Here is a 20,655-nt window from a genome sequence, read left to right as displayed (position 1 = left end):
TCTCTGTGCTGTCTTGGGGATGTTTCATTCTGTTGTTAAAGTTTAAAATTAGGTAAGAATCAAAGCACCTGCCAGTTTTATTTCCTACTGTAATAATGCTTATTGCATTCTGTATATTTATAGGTGATAATTGAAAGCAATGGCTGCAGATGTTTGTCCACAAAAAGGATTTCTTGTGGTTATTGTTGGTTTGTACATCATGGGTCTGAGGCGTGATGTTGTAGATATGTGGATGGCTTTTATTTTGTACTCTGAATGTGTTATTTTATTTAATATCACATGACATTATAATCATCAGTCAACACTTTTCTTTAAAGAATGTATGTGACGCAGTAATGTTAACTAAGAGCACATTAACCTGACCTACCTTTTGCCTTCACCTGAGCAGAGAGTGTATTGGGACCATCCTCCATGGTGATTTTGCACTGTAAATAAATATGATTTGATTTGTAAAAAATGACTTTAGTGCAATTTTAAACTGGAATATTCGAATACAATTCCAATGATGGACAAAGGTGAAAGTCTAAAGCACAATGAAGTTTCGTGCTCAGAAACTGAGAAAATAAGCACTAATGTCAGAGCTAAAACTCGCATGCGCCCTGTTGATTAGAGGATCCAAAACAGATCTTATAAAGACAAAACACCCTGACTGAAAAACAAGCCTCAGGTTATGTGTTGTGCATACGTTGTGAATTGTTTCAGATGGATGTAAGTCTGCATCTAAAACTACCTGTCCAGCTACATTGATAATGCACCAAAACCATGGATTAGACAGAAAGAATTTCATGACTGCTACCCATTAAATGCATCACCTATAATGCGCTCGCTGCCGATGTAGAAAGCTACTGACTTTAGCAATAAAGTGAAATAAACTACAGTTAAAAATAACTTCTGTAAGTACTGTCAAAGAGACACTCAGAGTAAAGTGTATATTTTAGTGTTGTCAGTGTGTGTTTCCAAAGACCAAAAGAATCTGTAATGTGTAGTCATTTTGGCACATATTGTTATTTGGCGAATTGTTCTTAATAATCTTCATGGGTCATGCAGAAGTGTTTATCTAATGCAGGCATAGAAATGGAACAACGTGAATCGCTGCCAGTACACCCTAATTCATTTCCCATTGCCTAATGTAGCAACTATGTTTAAAATCCATGATTTTAATTGGCATTTTCAGAGGTCAAATATGTACTTGAATTCTTAGAGAAAAGGGGAGTTCCAAGCACAAAGGAAGCAGCCCTCCTCTCCTCACAATGGCTCAGACGACGGTAGAGAGAAGGGGGGGCTCCACAGAGAAAACACACACACACAAACACACTCACAAAGTCATGGAGCAGCCTCTTTAATAACACACACAGAAACACATTACTCCTACTAACTGCTCCTTTGGGTTGTTTACGTTCCAAGTCTCTCCTCCATGGGTTATCCTAGGTTGCACAAGGTCTCATACTTTTAGGAAATGGGAGGTGTGTGAACCCAATGGTTCACTACAGGAATTACTGTGGTAAGTCAGTTGTTGGTATATAGGCGCATCGTATGCCTAAAGAACAACAAGGGCAGAGAAACAGTAAAACACGACCCCTGAACGTTCAAACAGACTTTGTCCAAAAATGACAGGGCACGTGGAGAGAATGAATGTGTGCTGACCCCAACCAACATTCTGACAAACATTCACTTACAGGTAATTTCAGACCTGCCAGAGCCTGGAGGAAAAAAAGCCATCCATCCTTATAAACCAAGATTTGTTGGTTTGTGCGTTTTTTTCCTCCAGGCTCTGGCAGGTGTGTGTGTGTATGTCTCTTTATTTCTGTTAGATAGCGAGGTACATACCAAGTGCTGTTAACCACAAGAACCGCCCTGAAGGTGGAAGGAAAGCCAGAATGGATTTATGCCACAAGGTGCAGGAGAGATCTTATCCAGGGAAAAAAGCGGTTGACCCCGTGCAGGCGTGCTGATCTTCCTTGGCACAGGTGAACATTGATACATATCCTAATCTTCTATCAGAGTGCTTGGACTGAAGCACCACTGAAAGTTGAAACAAACCTCACAGAAGAAGACAAAAGGTCTTCACTGGGCATCAGAAGAGAGCCCCACGCTTTGAAGACGTGATTTTTATGATACTTCTAATCTGGCTATGCAAATGATGGTGGGTTAAGGCAGCAACAACACAAATGAACAAACCAATTAATACAAAGCTACGTGAGATACATTTTGTAATGTTTGTAAAAAAAAAAAAAAAGGAGCCAGTGATTACCGACCCTTATACTACCCCCAATACTTTCTAGGTTATCACACACCTCCTTTTCCAGACACACACAAAGAAGCAGTGGAGTTTGTGGTGTCACAGGTTAATCATTACTATTTACCCTCAGGTGTCAACATCTCTGGTGTTCTTAAGCTACTACTTTTTCACACACAGAGAGAAGGAACAGTATAGGTTTACCATTTGGAATTTTTTTCTTTTGCTCTGCCTGTTTAATGTAGATATGCCCTTTTAGGTCTTTTTATTCCACTTCTTGTCCTGTGGAAGTGGCCTAGTGTGCGTCGGTGCATGTGACCTGTGAATGTGTCACACCTGAGAGCACTTTAACCACTTGAGGGTGTTTTTTCAGAAGCCTTTGTTTGGTCGTTCAGGGCGGAACTCATGGGTTACATGAAGATAGATGTTTTTTTGTGGGGGATGATGTTGATGTCATGATCAAAAAAGTGGAACAGCGCTTTAAATCTGGCCTGGAGAACATGTTTGGGCTGCTGTACATGAAATATTTAAGGTGGTCTAGTGTATATTTCTGTCTTTGGAGTGTTTTCTTGTGAACTCCACTCTCGGCTCTTTAACTTGTCTGCTGTTTATTGAAGCTCTAGGATGTTTATGACATATCTAAACAAAAAAAACAACCATGTGAAACATTCTGGTCTGCATGGTCAGTAGTACTGCCACAAGAGGGCAGGGAAGATCTGTGCAGCGTCCATCGGTCCATCAGTTGGAAATCTGTGAACTCCATATGCTGCACCTTCAGGATTGATGCTCCCACTAAGGTTATATTATAGTGCCATATGGATTCTAGTAATATCCACTCCACTTAATCTTTCATTGACAGCTTTTATAGTTTTCCATAGGCATCAGTCAGAGCCTTGTTGGAAGATTTTGCTCTTACATGGGTCTGAGGTCAGGTATGTTCAGTCTTGGAGAGAAGAGACAAAGCCGCAGGGCTGCTGTGTAACTCCTGTGATAAAAGTGGATGAAATTTGGAGCTCCGTAAGGGGAGACAGGGTGGTTGCCATGGGGCATACCTCCACAATCGGTGCCTAGCGCTTACTGTTAGTCATCATGTAACGTAGTAGTATCCCAGCCAGGCTGGCTGCTGATGGTAACACCACAAACCCCGACAGCTGATTAAAGGGATTCTAAAAATAATTTTGGGGGTTAAAAACCCTGTTGTATTACGTTCACAACTGCCAGGTGATGTAATAGAAGTAATTTGGTATAAAATACCAGAGCTTGCACAGTGAATTCCAACTATAGTTCAGCTTTCTAACAGCTACAATTAGAAAAATGTAGTGGAGTCAAAGTATAAAGTAGCATAAAATGGAAACACTCAAGAATTGTACAAGTACCTCAAAATTGTACAGTGGGAAAATGTCTCTGAGCTTAACCAGCCAATTATTAACAATGCTAATATGTATTGTGATTATATTATAAAGTTCATAGCTCCATGAACAAAACCTCTGTGGGTAGTGATGGATCACAACCTTGTGAGCATGTAGACTAAAAACAGTAATTCCTCAGTCAGGCTGAGCCCCTCCCATCCTCCCTCTGCTAGATAAGTGCTGTGAGGCTCCCACTGGTCTGCAGGATCCTCTGTCAGATAAACTCCAGGGCTGAAGGTTACAGTGATCTCTCCCACACGTCCTTCCAGAGAAATCCTCCATGAAGTAACTCTGTTCATCCATCACCCTCTGTCCTACTGGCCTCTCCACAGTTCAGACATTATTCAGTTTTTTAATTACATTTTGTTTGACTAGATTATATAGGACTTAGTTTTGTTAGTACACTATTGTCCCCAGTCTTTGAGCACAATCCACTGCACATACAGTATATTTTTCAAGGTTATGATTTCCCTCATTGTGAGCAAAAGATACTGTTTTGTGAAGACAGGCTAATTGCCTTGTTTGGGTTAATGTGTGTTATATTCTTTTAAGTTTCATCAAGGCACTAACCCCCGAGATCCATGGTTTTAATTTATTCTTGACTCCACATTCATTTCTTGTGGTATTTCTGCACAGCTCTCCGCTGAGATCAGTGCTGAACAAACAGCTGCTGGGCCAATAATTTGAAATTTGGTGAAGTCTCTATTCTTGAACTGCCACGGTGGCCTCTCATGCTGTCTTCTCATTTATTCTTCTTTTATCAAACTTGAATTCAAACGCTTTATTCCTATAGCACAGAAACAAGTCAAAAATAGTCAGATAAATAAATTTAAGACCTCAATAAAACCAGATTTGCAGAATTGTTAAACTTAAATCTGGAGCAGCTAACTGCTTCCTACTTCTTTTTTTTTTGTGTCCTTCCCCCCTTTTTACCCCAATGCTTGACTTGATAAAGCTGTATAACAGCCACAGTGTCTGGGAGACTATACTAAGGCACAGTGCTGCTTTGAGTTAAATGCTATTGTCAGCATGCTAAGATGCTAATATCCAACTGATAATGTTTACTCTGTTAGTATGCTAAGATTTTCTAATTAGCGCTAAACAGTATCAAAAGTTTTGCCGGTGTTTGGTCATAAAATTATTTTGAGAGAATTAGAAATTTTAACATTTTGACCTGATCATCACCAGAGTCAGGGCCAGACATCATCTCCACACATTTACGACAGACCACAAACACTGTAACAGTTCTGCTGAAATTATTTATGCAAGTAACATATCTTTTAGTTGCATTACTGTACACAAACACTGCTTCATTAAAAAAAAAAAAAAAACACACAGGGCCTTCAGTTTCAAGAATTAGTCATTTGCTCTTTGCAAAATTAAGGCTGCAGGCAAAAGTATTCATAAATATAATTTCTGGGGTGTTTGTTTTGTAACTGACATTTCCTCAGAGCTGTCGATCATCATGAAGCTCTGGTAGCTCTGAGTAACTCTAGGTACAGACAACAGTATACAGGTATTGATTTTCAATATTTCCATGCATGCACTGCTTTCCTACATAGCATGATAAAGTGTTAATGCAATTTCTTCATTTTCTAAAACACAGAATCAACTAAGGAAGGTATGTTTAGTACGTTTGTAATTATTTTAAAGACTAACCATGTCCCTTGCTCATGAACATATCTGTAATTTTGCAGAACCCTTTTTTCTTTCCGTTGTTCTCTCTTCCACCTGCTCTGTCCATTTTATTTCCACATTGCTCGGCCACGTGCACTCCACGCACTGACCGAACTGGACGGATGTGTACATGTACACACATGAGACGGGTAAATCATGTACATTTGATTTACCGGTCTCATTTTGCATTTTTAACACTGGGCTTATCTACAGTATCTATCTAATGTGGGTATCACACTGTGCCGGCTGTATCAACAGCAACATCAGTCCAAAATAACTGCAATCAGTGTCAGTGCCAAAACCCCAACCCCATCAGTCAGACCCTAATATACACACAGAGCTTCTGGTCATTGGTCACTGGTCATCTTCTGGAGTCCACTGTGTGTGTGGATAACATTACTTTTTATGGATTACAAACATTTCCCCCTTCCTGTGGGTCCATCACAGTTCGATTATCTGCTGTTGTTCCTCTTTTCCTCACAGCAGCCTTGATCCTGTGCTCAGACTGAATTATGTAACATGCTGCAGCCTAGATGGTGGCATCTGTGAAGTCTCGTCTGGAAAATCCTTTCTGAAAAACATAAAGACGCAGTACAAAAATATTCAGTGATTGGGTTAGACATTTACACTCAGCTTGTGCTGCCATCCACCATTTGCTACATGCTCTGTCCAAGCGGCGAGATAGTTACCTTTCTGATAGGGCTGCAACTAACGATTATTATTTTCATTTTCTATTAATCTGTCGATTATTTTCTAGATTGATCGATCAGTTGTTTGGTCACTAAAATTTCAGAACCCCAGACTACGTTGCTGAATTTAGATTATACCATACTTGGCTTCACAATTGCTGCAGCCTTCACATTTTCCCACAAACTAAACTTACTTTAAATTTAAGGGCCCTGTAACAGCCCTCCATATATCAATGCTATTCTTGTTTAATGACTTGTTTCAGCTTCTTCTTCTAATCTTTACGGCCCCAGTGTGTTTCCTGTAGCATTGCCCCCCAAGGTTGGGGTAAGGTCTTAGGTTATGGTTAGAGCTGGTTGGAGGTAGGGATAAGGTTGTGTTCAAGTAAAGGGGAAACGGAACACACACACACTACTAAACAGTGTTACATATACTGAACAAAATTATAAACGCAACACTTGTTTTTGCCCCCATTCATCATGAGCTGAACTCAAAGATCTAAGACTTTCTCTATGTACACAAAAGGCCTATTTCTCTCAAATATTGTTCACAAATGTGTCGAAATCTGTGTCAGTGAGCACTTCTCCTTTGTCAAGATAATCCATCCACCTCACAGGTGTGGCATATCAAGATGCTGATCAGACAGCATGGGGACTGACCAGGTGTGCCTTAGGCTGGCCATAATAAAAGGCAGTAAAATACTTGCACACTGCCGACATGTCAACGTAATTGTTGGGTAAAATTTATTCAGACTTATTTGGCCGAACACCAAAGTTGCTTTTGTTGCTATTGTTGGCCGATTAATTTTGGTTGCCGAACATTCGGTGCATCCCTACTGTTTAATCCATTGTCTTTTGGTATAACCTGCTACTTTTCAACCTATCAGGAGTCCTGTTTTTGTTCTTTTGTTGATATATTGTTAAAGTAAAAATATTGATATTGCAACAGAGTAAAAATCCTTTTTGTGCTTGAATTTCGTTTTGACTAAATGCCTTGTGCAACAACCCACACCCAAACTGGTCTGTCTTTTAGGTGAGAACATATTTTGTCCAAAGGTTGTCCGGAGGGTGGCTCTAGGGAAATGCTCACGGGTAGTTCAAAATGGAAAAGGATTCCCCCTCTGGGAACCACGAATAACAACAGCAAATTTCATGGCACTTTGTCCAGTAGTTTTCCAGATACTTTGCTTTGGAGCAGTTTGTTTGTACTGTGAAGACAGGGGTTTGTGTGAACTGCATGAGATTGGGTTGAGGACAGACACACACACAGACACAACAGGATATCTATAAAATGTAATAACTTCACCATGGCTACCCCTAGTCACATAAACACATGGCTTTTGTTTGCTGTGTCAGGTTCAGTTTGGCCAGTGCGTGTGTGTGTGCATGTGTGTGTGCGTGTGTGTGTGCGTGTGTGTGGTGATGGGGGAGGGATTATGCGGAAGGAACACAACAGTTTTCAAGGACTGCCAAGTCCACCTAACCAAAGTCTTCTTTTATTCATCCCAGAAGGCACAAAAGAGACAAACCCAAAACATCTCAGCCAAATTCTCTGCATTCCTGCTGAGAGCAGTCTCTTAAAAACTAAAGCTCAACAAAACACTGGCACGGATTCTCACAAAAATGTAGAGAGAAGGAGTGTCATCACTATTTAAGACAGAAAATGACAATTACAAACCCATATAAACAGCAGGCATTAGAGGAATAAAGTATTATCTAATATAGTTAGTGGGGCATTCCACAGCAGATTGGTAAAACATCCTTCTATAAAAGGAGCTGCTTCTCTTGTTCATGCCTGGTCTACGGTAATCCTGTTAGCCACTCACTTTAGATCTTTATCAACTTCATAAACTGCGGAAAACCAACTTGCTGTTGGTTGAATTTTAACATTTTGTGTTCATTCCTAATTTCAGTAATTCCCACTGTGCTGTGTGTGGGACAAAAATCTAAGACTGCCAGTGGTTTGACTTCTTTATAAACTGAACATCCAGCATCCAGCACAGTTGTTGGAAAAGTGACAATACAGCAAACTGGGAGCAACTTTAGACTGGAATAAATTATGAGGTGTAATGTGAATGGAGTCACTGGTGGTGATGAAGCCACAGAGAGTTATTAATCAACTCTACAGTTCCTCTGCTCTATGAAGTGTTATAGCATTGTTTTGGTTTCACAGCCTGAAATTTTACATTTACATTTACTCATCTAGCTGATGCTTTAATCCAAAGCGACTTACAATTGCTATACATGTCAGAGGTCACATGCCTCTGGAGCAACGAGGGGTTAAGTGTCTTGCCATTGTGTCTCAGGGACACAATGGTGGATGTGTCACAGAGGGGGACTTAACCGACCCCCTGTTTATTTACTCTTTTGTTCACTCTCAAAAGTCTCAACATTGTTTCTGGCAACAGCAGGCAGACTTTTTCATCTCAAAGTATGTCACATTATGGAAGTGAAAGACACTAACTGCTGTTTCACAGTGTCTTTAATAACACTGTACACTATGTGCCCAACACCAAATAACAGACAGACAATGTTAGCCACTAGCTACGTGAGCATTTTGCTTCTAAAGAGCCAGATGTTTTGGTGGAAAACACAACTAAAAGGAGAGTGTATACTGGATTTACAAGCAGACATCAGATAATACAGATTTAAATCATAAACATGAAAAACTCTTAGGAGGATTATCAAACCAATAACACAACAGTAGTTACTGTCTACATATTGTGCATCATAAAAAGTCACTAGATACTTCAGACCTGCTGTTAACACGGTTGTTTTTCTGAATCCTGCTGATGGTTTGCCAGTGTGTAGAAATTATAGAATATAATTTGATGTATTGAGAGTCACCGTAACTCTTTAGCACTACTAACTCTACATCTAATTTCTATCTGCTACAGAAAAATATTTGCATTTGCATTCCCAGATAAGGCATGGCAGAAGGCTAACAAGATACAGGCTTTCAGAACAATGGAGGGGGAAGAGGACTAAACGGAAGAGAGGAGTGGAGGTCAAGTGGGATAGAAAACAGAAAACCATCTGGTGGAGACAAAAGTGTCAGCCAACACCCACACATTCTGCTCTCTATTTAACTTCAGGATCAAGTCTTCCTTCACACAGTAGCAACATAAAATACCATATTAACAGTGCGCCGCTGTTTTTGGTTCTGTCTTTGGGGGTCGACAATCAGCAACCATGACCTTTTTACACAATACACATCATCCAAGAAAAGTATGTGTAACCTACTAAGGGCGTCACTTTGTGTTGAAAAGTGGTGGGAACATAGGGGCTCAGATTAGGGGTGTGAAGAGACACTTAGCTCGTGAGACATCACGATATGCAATATAAGGTTCACGAGATCGAGAGGAAAAGATGCTTAAAAAGTGTTTTAAAGATCTCCTCAATGTTGAGATATATGAGCGGGGACTATGGGGGGACCTCGCCCAGGAAATTTTGATGATTAAACACTTCATTTGCTGCATTCTGGTGAAGGTTTCTGCACCAATTTATGGTGGAAATGTTTTTATCTATGTAAAAAGAAACACAAAATTCTGTTGGCTGGTGACATTTCATAATATATAAACATAACAGAATATAAGTGAGTGCAGCTCTCAGGCTTTCTGTGTTGCTTTCAGATCTGTTTCTCCTGTAGATCAACTGGACTTAATAATATCATCGCTGCTGAGGCAGCACATGTGTACTGCAGGCATGATTTAGTTTTCCATCCTCTTTTGTCATGTTAACAAGGAAAGAATTAAATACTAAAAGAAACTGTGTCAAGAAGTTGTTAAAGTTACTGATTGGTGCATACACATTTTTGGGTCATTTTATAATCAGTAGCTTGTTTTTATATTTAGCTTAAGTTCCTTTTTGGACAATGCACAGAATTATTTTTTCTCCTTCATGGTTGGATTTAAATTTAGTTAAAGTGAAGGCTAGCTGTGGCTAGAGTTTACAGATTACCAACCCAGAGTGGAGTTAAGTTTGGTTTTTAGGTTTGTTATGCAGTTACTGAAAGTTTTTACATGATGTTTTCATGGAAAATTTATATTTCTATGGCATATTAAGTGAGGGAAACAGAGGTCAGTATCTTTTAATCCCATTGATGTATTTCTGAGTGAAACAGAATATGTGAGCCGGGTTTAGTTACAACGATGAAGTAGCGAATACAACACAACCTTTAATTCTGTTGGTTGAAAGGTGCAGTGATTTCAACATTAGTTGATCATTTTGCAGTCCAAGTCGAACGCAACAATTATCACTCAACGCTGCAGTTGCCCTCAGCTCTAGAGAGCATTTAGGTGTCTTTATTGTTTTCAAACTCTGCTCACCTCCACCTTGTTTCCAGACGTAACTGGCATCTTTTTTTGGGGGCAAAGAAGAGCTGATAAATCCATGGTCATTGAATGTGCTCATGTTTTTGGTGAAAGGTGAACTGAACATATCTGTTTCTGGCAGAAAGCCCTGAGGGCATAACTTCCCATTTGGGTTACAAAATCTGATGGGCCACAGATCGGCAATGAATCTGAAACAACATATCGAGTTGAAGCATCCGACCAGGCTTGGGAAATATCTGTGAGTGAATGATGATCACAAGAAATCCCTAACTAAGGGTGGCACGGAAAGTCCCAAAAGTTCCTCCACCAACTCAAACTCACAGCATTTAGTAAAGGAAAAAAGAAATAAATGTGAACTAGTTCATTTTTTGGGACGTGAACTTAATTCTAAATTCTAAAGTGTGTGAGCTGAACTTTGAGCTAGCTCTTGTGAAGTTTTTGTGAACTCACTTTGTTAGTGAGTGTAATACTTTTTTTTTTTTACTGATGAACGTAAGCTATTTGGGGATTTAAACTTTTTTATAATGTAAGAATGCTGCTAAGAAAAGGGGACATCTCAAAATGTTGGACTTTCAGTACCTTTGTGAGGTAGACACAAACACACCTCCAAATGAATGCTAACGTTGTATGTGTTGAATGTTGTAATATAGTTTTTTCGACTTGTTAACCACCAAGAACAAATAAGATCGTTGCAGCCCTAATCTTTTTCTCTGTGTTTTGGCCTGTTTGCAGCTACTTTGTATGCTCTATTTGATTTGATTTGATTATTTTGCTTTTGCACAGTATAACGTCTGCTGGTATCTGCGGCTGTTGTGTCTCACCAGTTTGTAGTCTTTGTGCAGTTTGTTGTACTGGAACATGTTGCAGAGGACAGTTGAGGCAGCTCTAGCAGCTTTGAGACTCCCAGAGCTAAACCAAAACAAAGAGACAGGCAGTTAGAAATAAGGAGGACTAACAAGAAGGAAATACCACAGCATAAGCAGAGAACAAAACCCAATGGTAAAACACCCTAAAATGACCTGCAAATTAGCAAAAGTTCATGTTTTTGTGAGGAGGGGAGAGCAGTAACAGCTGCAGAGCAATGCCATAAACAGGAAACAGAGGTCACTGAGAGCTCGTAGCTTTGGTGTAACTGACAGATTGTAGGACTTATAAAGATATAAAGAAACTGTAAGGAGCATAAAGAAAAACAGTTTTCATAACTTTAACATTATTAGTGAGTTGATACTTTTTGCTCACCCTGCTTTCTGAAGCAGCAGCTGTTTTTCACTGTTCTACACTGATATTTGAGGATTATAGTAGAAGTCAGTCCAACCTGTTATCATGGGATGTTTTGATGCCCACCAGTTTCGGCAGGCCGTTGAAGTATGAGATGTCCCGGGCTGCCAAGGAACTGCAGATTACCAGGTGATTGAGGGCTCCACAGATGTTGACCACCACTTCGCTCGGTGGCGTTTTCTGAAAGCCATCACTGGGCAGCTTGGATACGAGAACGTTCACCATGTTCTTAGCTGCAAGCACAAAGTGGGTGGTTGTAGATAAACGATCTGACCTTTCAGTAATTTTTGAAAGTCGGGTTTGGTGTTTCAGATAATCTAAGGCTCATACTGACTGTGAAAGGGGCAATTTTACACATAAAGTTCAGTTAACTCATCATGAATCCCGAGTACTACTCAGCTGGAACTATAATTTATTATAATAACTATTATAATAGTTCCTCCTTGGCTACCAATTTTCCACTTGACTGAAGAGTCCATCTGAAAAGGCACACTGAGGACGGTATGACAAAACAGAAAATGAAGCAATGTAGCGTGTCATTCAATATATTTTATTTAACTAATATTTAATATATTGCCTCTAAACTAGTAGTAAATCTATTTAAATGCACTAATTATTAAACATTTCTTCATTTCATTTCTGTGATCAGTGACAGTTGATATGATAACAGAGTTTCGATATCAACATTAAAACTAATATCTACTTCTATCTTATAAAAGAAAACCGTTTTCAAATGTGGTGGATGGTGTCTTAACAAACAAGTTGATGTACAAAAACTTTGTAAGTAAGCAGTCTAAAATTTGCAAAACTAAGAATAAATAAGAGACTAAGAAAGTGCCCAAGCATTTGATTACAACTTTTGATACTCGGTGCTAGAGACATGTCACTAGTAGTGATGCGTCGGTCGCAAACAAGTTGCCTGTCATTAGATATTTTTGTTAAACGACTAGGAAAGTTATTCTTGACATATCACATTTTTTAATCAATATGACTTGCAAATCTATGTCTTACAAGAAAGAATGCAACTTAAGCAGTGACCTGCAGAAGTGGAATAAATGAAAAGCTGTTTGGGAGCCCAAAGAGTCTCCAAAAACTCTCCAAAAGGAAAGGTGCCATAAGATCCGGCTCACTTCAGAGAGCCGTAATTCCCATCCCTAGTCACTAGCTTAGCTGACTAACTGATTCTCACTAGATGGAACTTATTGTTGTATTATGTTATTTCAACTCCTGCAGAGTCAACAGCAGCTCCCACACACTCAGTGCTGGGTTTGGTTCACTGTATACAAAGGAGGGGGCCTGTCTAAATAAATAAATCGTCTGCTACTGTTCAAACCGAAGCGTAATTATGAACTGTTAGCACCCGATATTGAACTAATATAATCATAGTACTACTGTCATTCAGAACCATACATTTACAACCCTTGGAGTACACTAATGTTGGCTGCTCTGTCAATGCAGAAAAATAAAACTTTCTTCTTCCCTTTGGTTTACAAATCAACACAAACATGAGAGGATGTACACTAATTAAAAGAGTTCGACTTCAGTTCAACTTTAAAGATGTTACACACAGAGAGACTTTCCAGCCCAAAGAAGTCTGGATTCAAACTGCGATTAAGCAATCCTAGCGTGCGTCTTACCCATGTGGTCTTTGTTGGAGGAGTGTCTGGCCAGATTTCTCAGCAGGCCGGTCAGAGGCCTCAGTTCCACGTCACTGTTGGTGTCTAACAGATCCAGCAGTATGGGCAGCATCCTCTCCTGCTCTATCACCACACCACTCAACACTGATGGCCACTGGCAGTGAGGGGCATGGAGCACAGGAGTTTTTTTTAGGCGAAAAATTTTATTACAAAGAAACAAAAAAAAAAACTATAACAAGACAAGATTCATTTTTGTGATATGAATAAACATGAATAGTATTTCTTTCTTGTGTGAGAACCCTACCCTGCCCTCTCCTGCAGTGATATTTTGCAGGGCTCCTATGGCAGCCTCGCGGCTGCTGGAGTTGCTGTCGCTGTTCTGCAAAACAAGCTTGTAAAGTCCCACCACCTTAGGGTGCCACAGCCACTCTGCTCCACTAGGCTGCCGGGACACCTCAGACAGTATGGACAGATTCTGGTTACGCTGCAGTGGAGGAAGTGAAAGAGACAGAACCTTTTAAATTTTTGTTTAGTAACATATAGTATGTTCTGTTTTGGCTACACATCATATACACATTATAGTTTTCTCTCACGTCAGCTGCCTAATTTGTGCGTCCTGTAAACACACCCACATCAGGATGGACACACTCAGGCTGGATGTGTGGGCAAGCACAAACAGCAAGCCAAAATGGTATCTGCCATTTCTGCCATTAATTCTAAAGGCAAAACTGTCTGATATGCTGTTTTTGGCCTGATGGTGGCGCTACAGGCCAAAGTATCTGGGGACCATTACTTCCACAGCAAATTTCATGGCAAGTGATGGTTTACTGACCTGTGCCCCACTTTTGTACTGTTGCTTTGCTCGCCAAGATTCCTGTTCTCGCACGGCACATATTACAATGAGGTTAAATTTACCACTCAAAATTCATTCTTCACACAGACAAAGCAGCTTCTCAATACTCGCCAGCGGCCATCAATTTTGTTTGCTGAAATTACAACTTTTGCTTTTGGATCAGCTGTAGCTAAATGGCTAGTTAATTAAGCTAATGTAATAGCCATTAGTGGGTTGAACAAACTGTCTCCGGGTTACTTATTTAATATTTCCAGCTGAGTCATTTGAAAAGGAGAATCTTGTAAAAAGTGTCCTAAATATGAACTTACAGTAAATGCACAATATACACAGTATATTCATGTAACGGGTTTAGCACACAGTCAATTGGCCATCATTTTTTCAACATATTTTGTTATAGACCAATGGTAGGAGACCCTGAATTTCCATACCAGGTTTCACTCTAGCCAGTAGTTGTCCAGATATCTTTCTCTTGATTAATGTGTTAGAATGATGAACAGATGGAAGGACAGATAACTCTCCTCAGGCCCCACTAAAGCAGGATAACAGTCCTCCCTGTTCACCTTCATGTAATCTGGCTGGTATTTCTGATGGAAAAACAAGTAATATACTGTACAGTTAAACATGTCCTTTTGTCCTCAGGGTAATAGGAACATACAGTGGACCTGACGGTTTCTCTCCATTAGCCTAGTGTATTGAAATGAGTAATGTGATCTGCTGGTTGTGTGTGTCATTTTGGAAAAAGGATCCTCCCTGTGGACCTGAGGCCACTTCTAGGGTTTCTATCTGCTGGGCCACTTACTAGCTGGCTATAACTGAGATACCTGAAAGAAGCCTGACCTGCTCGATGTCAACATCTTGACCTAGAGCTTGACTTTTTATAGGCTCACACACAGCCAGCAAACAATATAGGCAGCTCCCCAGTGCCAAAATGAGTTTGTCCCCTGACATGTAAACGAACAGGACCAAAAATTGGATGGATAAAATTTATGTTGTCTATAAGAGTCCAAAACAGAATAACATGGATATGAATATTAAAGCGGTCATAAAGATGCATAAGCTGCATTTTCTCTTACTGTTTTGAGCAACTACAGTCAACAATTAAAGCCTTCATTAAGAGTGGATTTTGTTGCCCAAGGAGTAAGAGGAGATGAAAATCATTGGACAATGGTGGGGCTTCTGAAGACTGGTCATCTGGCTAAATATGGACGTTAGCACAGTGATAGTGACATACAGCGAAGATAATCACTAGCAGACACAAGCAGACAGTCTTGTGCCAAGCAGCAGGAATAGAAACATGCACTCAGAGGGATGTGATGGGTGTGGCTATGGCAGGCTGCCATAATATCCAACATGTTTCTGATTATATAAACTTTGGATCTAAAAGTTGGCATGCATTTGGGACAAACGTACGTTCACCTCAGAGGATTAGTAATGTAAACACATAAAAAAAGATAACATATACATATGAAATGTAAAACAACTCTTTTGGTTGGTATATAATGTGATTTGACTACTCTGCCTTCATATCACTGAATATAACCATCCTGATCATTTCTCTTAAAATTTCTAGTTACATTAATTGCCATTAACTCTAAACAAAATTTAAGATCTAGCATTTCGATTATCGGAGACCTTATTAGACCTTTAAAGCAGTATTAATTGATTATTTGGCCACTAGGGTAAATGGAATAAGCTGTAAACACAACTTTATAAAGTAATAATAGGTCACTTTCTGTAAATAGTCAAATGTAAGTCTATTAGTTGCTGTCTCTGTCTCCTTCACCTCCTGGGATCAATATCTATCTCTTTAAGCTGTTAAATGCCCCACTATGTTCACTAGCTAGTCACAAACTTTGTCTCTCTGCTCTTTGGTGCTGGGCAGGTAGCATTGCATGTGGATTCCACCGGGCACGGCCGTGTCTGTCGACAACGCCGGCCTGCGGCCTGGCTTTGTTCCGTCCTCTACTAACTCTACCTCTACAACTAATGGATGTGTGACTATCATGGAACTGCATGTACAGTATTGGGGCAGATCATTTAATAACTGGCAACAGCTGTGAATCTTACCTCTGTGTCTTTTTTGCTATACAGAGTAAAGCAGCCGATGGCCTCACTGTCCCTGGAGGCCGAGGCTCTTGTTGGGCCCTCCAGGCGGAGTCGGACTGAGGGCGAGAGCTCTGTGTACAGCTGGTAGGAAAGATTCCTCATCACACACAATGAATTCTCCAAACCCTAAACATAAAGACAATCAGAGAGAGAGGAGACAAATGGGGTTTGACAAGAGGAGGGTGACAGTGGATAATGCTGAAAGCAGTAAATAAATAAATAATAAATAAATAACCTGAGTGGATGCCGAAAATTGCACAACTGGGTAGGAAAAGCTGGTAAGCTCATCCTCTAATCGTAAGAAACCTGATTTGAATTCTTATTGTACTTTCATGTTTAACAGGCTCCTGAGGAAACATCTTCTTGTTTTCACTATTGGTTTGTCAAACTCAATACCACACATAATGACAACATTTTAATATTGAGAAAACATGTCAGAAAACAACACACTGCGATCTGGATTTAATCTCTCTGTATCAGGAGGGATGTTAACTGTTGGCAATACAGAGATTTGATCACTGGAAATAGCTCATGTAAACAGCTTGACCAAATAATCCCTGAAAGCAACCGCGTTACCTTTGCATAGAAACGTAGGTGGTGATGATTAATCATTTAGAGCCTAGACTTGGGGGGGGGGGGACAACTGTCAATAAGTTGGGTTGAAGGAGAGAGAGAGAGGGCTTCAGAATTATTATTTCATTTGTATAACAACAACAACACAGAGTCTCTTCCAGGCTATACTTGGGTGCTTTGGGCTAAATGCTAACATGCAACAGCATTTTTGCATACGTACCAATGTCATGCTAACCCATCCAACAGTTGTTGAGACATTTCACTTAAAACCACAAATGTCAGGCTAATGGTAGTGCTACAGGACAAGTCATTCAAGTCAAGAGCAGTTGATCAGATGTGCAACTATAAGCCAATTTGTATCCCACCTGTGTTTTCACATGGTTTGAAAATATTACTGTGTCAGTCTGCGTTTCTTCCAGGGCTCAGTCCTCATCATAAGTTAATAAGTTTAATCTAAATATGAATGAAAAATGGATTGAATATGTTTCAAAGTTCAATATACCAACTTTACCAAACATGTTAAAATGGTGAGTGAGACTGCAAAAACAAACTTAAATACTTTTAGTCTCAGACTGATCACTTTATGCTGAAAATACTATCATGCATTCCATCTTGGCACATTAAAGTTATTGTGTAACTTCCTGGCCACAAGCAGCAGCAACATGCCTATTAAGATGATGTATAATCATCTAATTAAAATTTTGGACGGGAAGCCGATAAGATCTCGCTACTGTCACATTCTTAAAAAAGTAAACATGCTGTGTGTTGATTGCTTGGCTCCTAAGGTGCTCAGTGACCTGGCGGTTCCTCTCATGGTTTCTAGGTCAGTGACACAAGGTGCATCCAAGTTCAGTCAACATGTGGAGCTCCCACAGAACCTCCCGGTCACGGTCTGTTTGAGTTCAGTTTTTAAAGAGGGAACAGTCGTGTAGTAATGAATGATCTGGTGCTTTTCTTTGAGTTTTATGGTCATTTGATTGAATCATTGTTTGTAGACAGCTTGTGTTTTGTGCAGTGTCTTGTACTGTCAGAGGATTAGGATTCATTCTCTGGGCACCATGAATGTCATGGCACTAAATCCAATAGTTAATAGATAATTCAGCCAGGACCAAAACAGGAAACTGACTGACATACACATTGCTAAAAAGCATTATTGTTTAACCATTTTTAAAATACCATGTTCAACATTAATGTTTGATTGCCAAAAGTGGAGCTACTTGGATTCATTTATTGAGTAAAACCATCTAAATCCTTTTAGTGAATAATCATCTCGGAGAGGAAAGAACTAAAGCGTATGGGAGTCATCCCTCAGCTAGTTTAATTGCATCATAATGGTGAAACTGGTGGTTAGATTTTACTAAGTTTAGCGTGCGCTAAGAATTGACAGAAAAATTGACCCTTCGCCACGCCTCCCTTTGTTAAGTCTAACAAACTGTCGGATCTGTCAGGCTTTTATCACGGCGCTGCCACTGTCTATTACTGCACTCCCTGGAGAAATTGTCAAATTTTTTGGAAAAAGCGATCTCAGAAAGAAGCAGACAGAAAGGTTTGCATTGTGTATTTAAGGGTGTATTTAAGGGTTGTATTCAGGCTAGCGTTAGCTAACTAACATTACATTAGGAACAACCCACATCCTACGTGGATTTATTTCAGGTTTTGGAAAGGGAATAAATCATACTTCTCCTTTCAACCTCTCTGGGTAGCTGCTGTAATTATTACAAGTGCCCCAGGAACAGCGTTTGACCATATCGTGGAAAAATACAGCCAAAAAAAAAAGCTAAAAAACAACACATTTTGTATTAGAGTCAATGGAGTGCAGCCATGAAAGTGTCGGACTTCAGTTAGAGCGAGTCCTATGCTGTGCTGTGATTGGCCAGCTGCATATTCAGGGCGTGGCTTAGTGAAGGGTCAATTGAAGGAAAAGGAACTGAAGTTGATCCTGACAGCAAACTATAGGGAATGGTCTGTTTGAAACTGAAGCACCAATTCACCTCGCTCAACTCCTAAACCTTCATTAAGACACTATTCAGCATGACCTTTTCTTATACTCAAATTTATTTAGAATCATATTTTGTTGAAGAGTTTATATAAAGTACTGTGTGGGTAGTAACAAGTTACATTTTTACAGTTACAGTTAACAATCACGATGCCGGCTCAACGTCCTGATGTCTGTCAGCCATCGCCAATGGACAATGGCATCGTCTCTCGGCCCAACCCTACCAGCAAACCATAGCAGCGCAGCAGATGGTGTATTAGTTAAACATCAATTAATGGGCATTTGACTCTGAATTGCAAATTTGGTTTATTTTGTTCCTTGCTCCCTGTCTGGGTTATTGATGAAGTCCAGATATCATCCTGAGGGTGGATTAGTGAGAGTCCTGAATTGGCCAATTGTCACTTAACGTTTATTGGTGTCCTCTCTGAGTCCTGACGGGGGTCCGTTTATGACCCAGAAGAAAGTGAAGACAGGATGTTTAGGGGAGTCCTCACAGAGCTTGTTTAAGGGTAAGAGGCCAGGCTGTTTGGGAGAGGGCATCAGTTCTGTGTGGAATATTTAAATTATTCACCATCGTCATATATCCTACAGCACGTAGGATAAGAAGGTTCTGCAATTTGAACATGGGGCTTGTTTCTTTGTGATGGTGATTCTACTTTTAAGGCAGACTATGTATGATACTGTATTATTTATGGATGTATTGTTTTCTTTTCAACAGCAAGTTCATCCCCAACAAGGCAGGCAACTTTAACAAGGCTTCACGTAACGTTAAATGTGAAGGCAGCCAGGCGTATAAAGGAAAAACAGAGGTCTTAAAATAAGCTGCCAAAACCAAAGAGAGCTTGACTGTGAAGTGATTACTTGCTGTGAGCCATGTTGCTACCCTGGAGTCACATGTCGCTGGATAGACCAGCAAGGTGCCCTGCTGTGCTGGCTTGCACACTCATTAAAGGCTCCCACATGTTCGATGCCCTAGCTGCATCATTAAAGGAAATACATTTAATGCAAATCAGGGAGAAGGTGGCCAGGACAACAACTGACAATGGATCAAACTCCCTGAAGCCACTGATGAACATAAGGAGAATGCTCCAGATGTAGAAGGTCCTTTACAAGAGGGGGAGAATCAAGATGTCTCTGCTATTTTGAATGATAACACTGGCCTATGTTTTGGACACTGAAAGCATGTGCACACACACACACACACACACACATTTTTACTTGAGTAGCGTTTTTGTTTACTCTACCCACCACTGATAGAATCTGACATTTCCAGAACAGCCTCCACATCTTAAAACTGAGCACGTCCTCCATGGCATGTTCATCCAGTCAGGTGCAGGGAGGGTTCATGTGGATGTTTAACAGAAGCAGCATGTTTATCAATCATCTGCCAGTTGGTTAAAGGTTTATCCAAGTGTCTGCTGAGTTATTTTGGTCTGTTGCCTGTTGACAGGGCTCCTAACCCAAGTCAACGCCCATGGAAATGTGCCAAACCACAATGAGTGAAGAAGAAAGTGAGTAGTTTCCTTATGGATCAAACATAGAAGAAGTGTTCACCTACAGTACGTGACAAGTCATGCAGCTCCCCTGTACCTCACAATGAAGTAGCCTATATAACAAACTAAAATTCCCAATTATTCATCCACAAGTGCAATTCCAGTGTAGCTGCCAGCTGAAATAACACCACCAAATAATTATATATTTACAACAGATCTTGAAAAAACGCAGTAGTCAGCATCTGATATTTCTTCTTGCTTTGTGCCACAGAGATCCATTGTGGTCCAAAAACAACTAAAAACACACTGTTGCACAATGTTCCTTCATTACCATGAACACACGCACTGTAGTTTATTTTAACACAATCCCACATACA

The 20,655-nt window shown here is 40.1% G+C and overlaps 1 protein-coding gene and 1 long non-coding RNA gene across 4 annotated transcripts in view; both read right to left on the bottom strand.

Annotated features, from left to right (window-relative positions):
* Positions 1 to 1,323: 1,323 nt before the first annotated feature.
* LOC119890660 lies at positions 1,324 to 2,465 on the bottom strand. Its single transcript, XR_005442269.1, has 2 exons — positions 1,828 to 2,465; positions 1,324 to 1,537 (listed from the first exon to the last, which is right to left on the bottom strand). It is a non-coding gene; the product is annotated as an uncharacterized LOC119890660 (long non-coding RNA).
* Positions 2,466 to 4,890: 2,425 nt separating this feature from the next.
* The window catches only part of LOC119889888 (plakophilin-3-like), a 30,936-nt gene continuing 15,171 nt past the window's right edge, over positions 4,891 to 20,655 (bottom strand). For all 3 annotated transcript variants that reach the window (XM_038700800.1, XM_038700802.1, XM_038700801.1), the window contains 6 exons: positions 16,178 to 16,342; positions 13,562 to 13,741; positions 13,258 to 13,411; positions 11,658 to 11,853; positions 11,164 to 11,251; positions 4,891 to 5,893 (listed from right to left, as the gene is read on the bottom strand). In XM_038700800.1, coding sequence (XP_038556728.1) covers positions 5,852 to 5,893; positions 11,164 to 11,251; positions 11,658 to 11,853; positions 13,258 to 13,411; positions 13,562 to 13,741; positions 16,178 to 16,342 — 825 coding nt within the window. In that variant the 3' untranslated portion in view covers positions 4,891 to 5,851. The remainder of the gene's footprint in view (positions 5,894 to 11,163; positions 11,252 to 11,657; positions 11,854 to 13,257; positions 13,412 to 13,561; positions 13,742 to 16,177; positions 16,343 to 20,655) is intronic.

The sequence above is a fragment of the Micropterus salmoides genome, unplaced genomic scaffold, assembly GCF_014851395.1.
Source record: "Micropterus salmoides isolate LMB-PRFRI ecotype aquatic unplaced genomic scaffold, ASM1485139v1 Ms_hic_scaffold_6, whole genome shotgun sequence".
Classification (NCBI taxonomy): domain Eukaryota; kingdom Metazoa; phylum Chordata; class Actinopteri; order Centrarchiformes; family Centrarchidae; genus Micropterus; species Micropterus salmoides.
The sequence above is the reverse complement of the archived record's forward strand: the minus strand, read 5'-3'. Positions and strand labels throughout refer to the sequence as shown.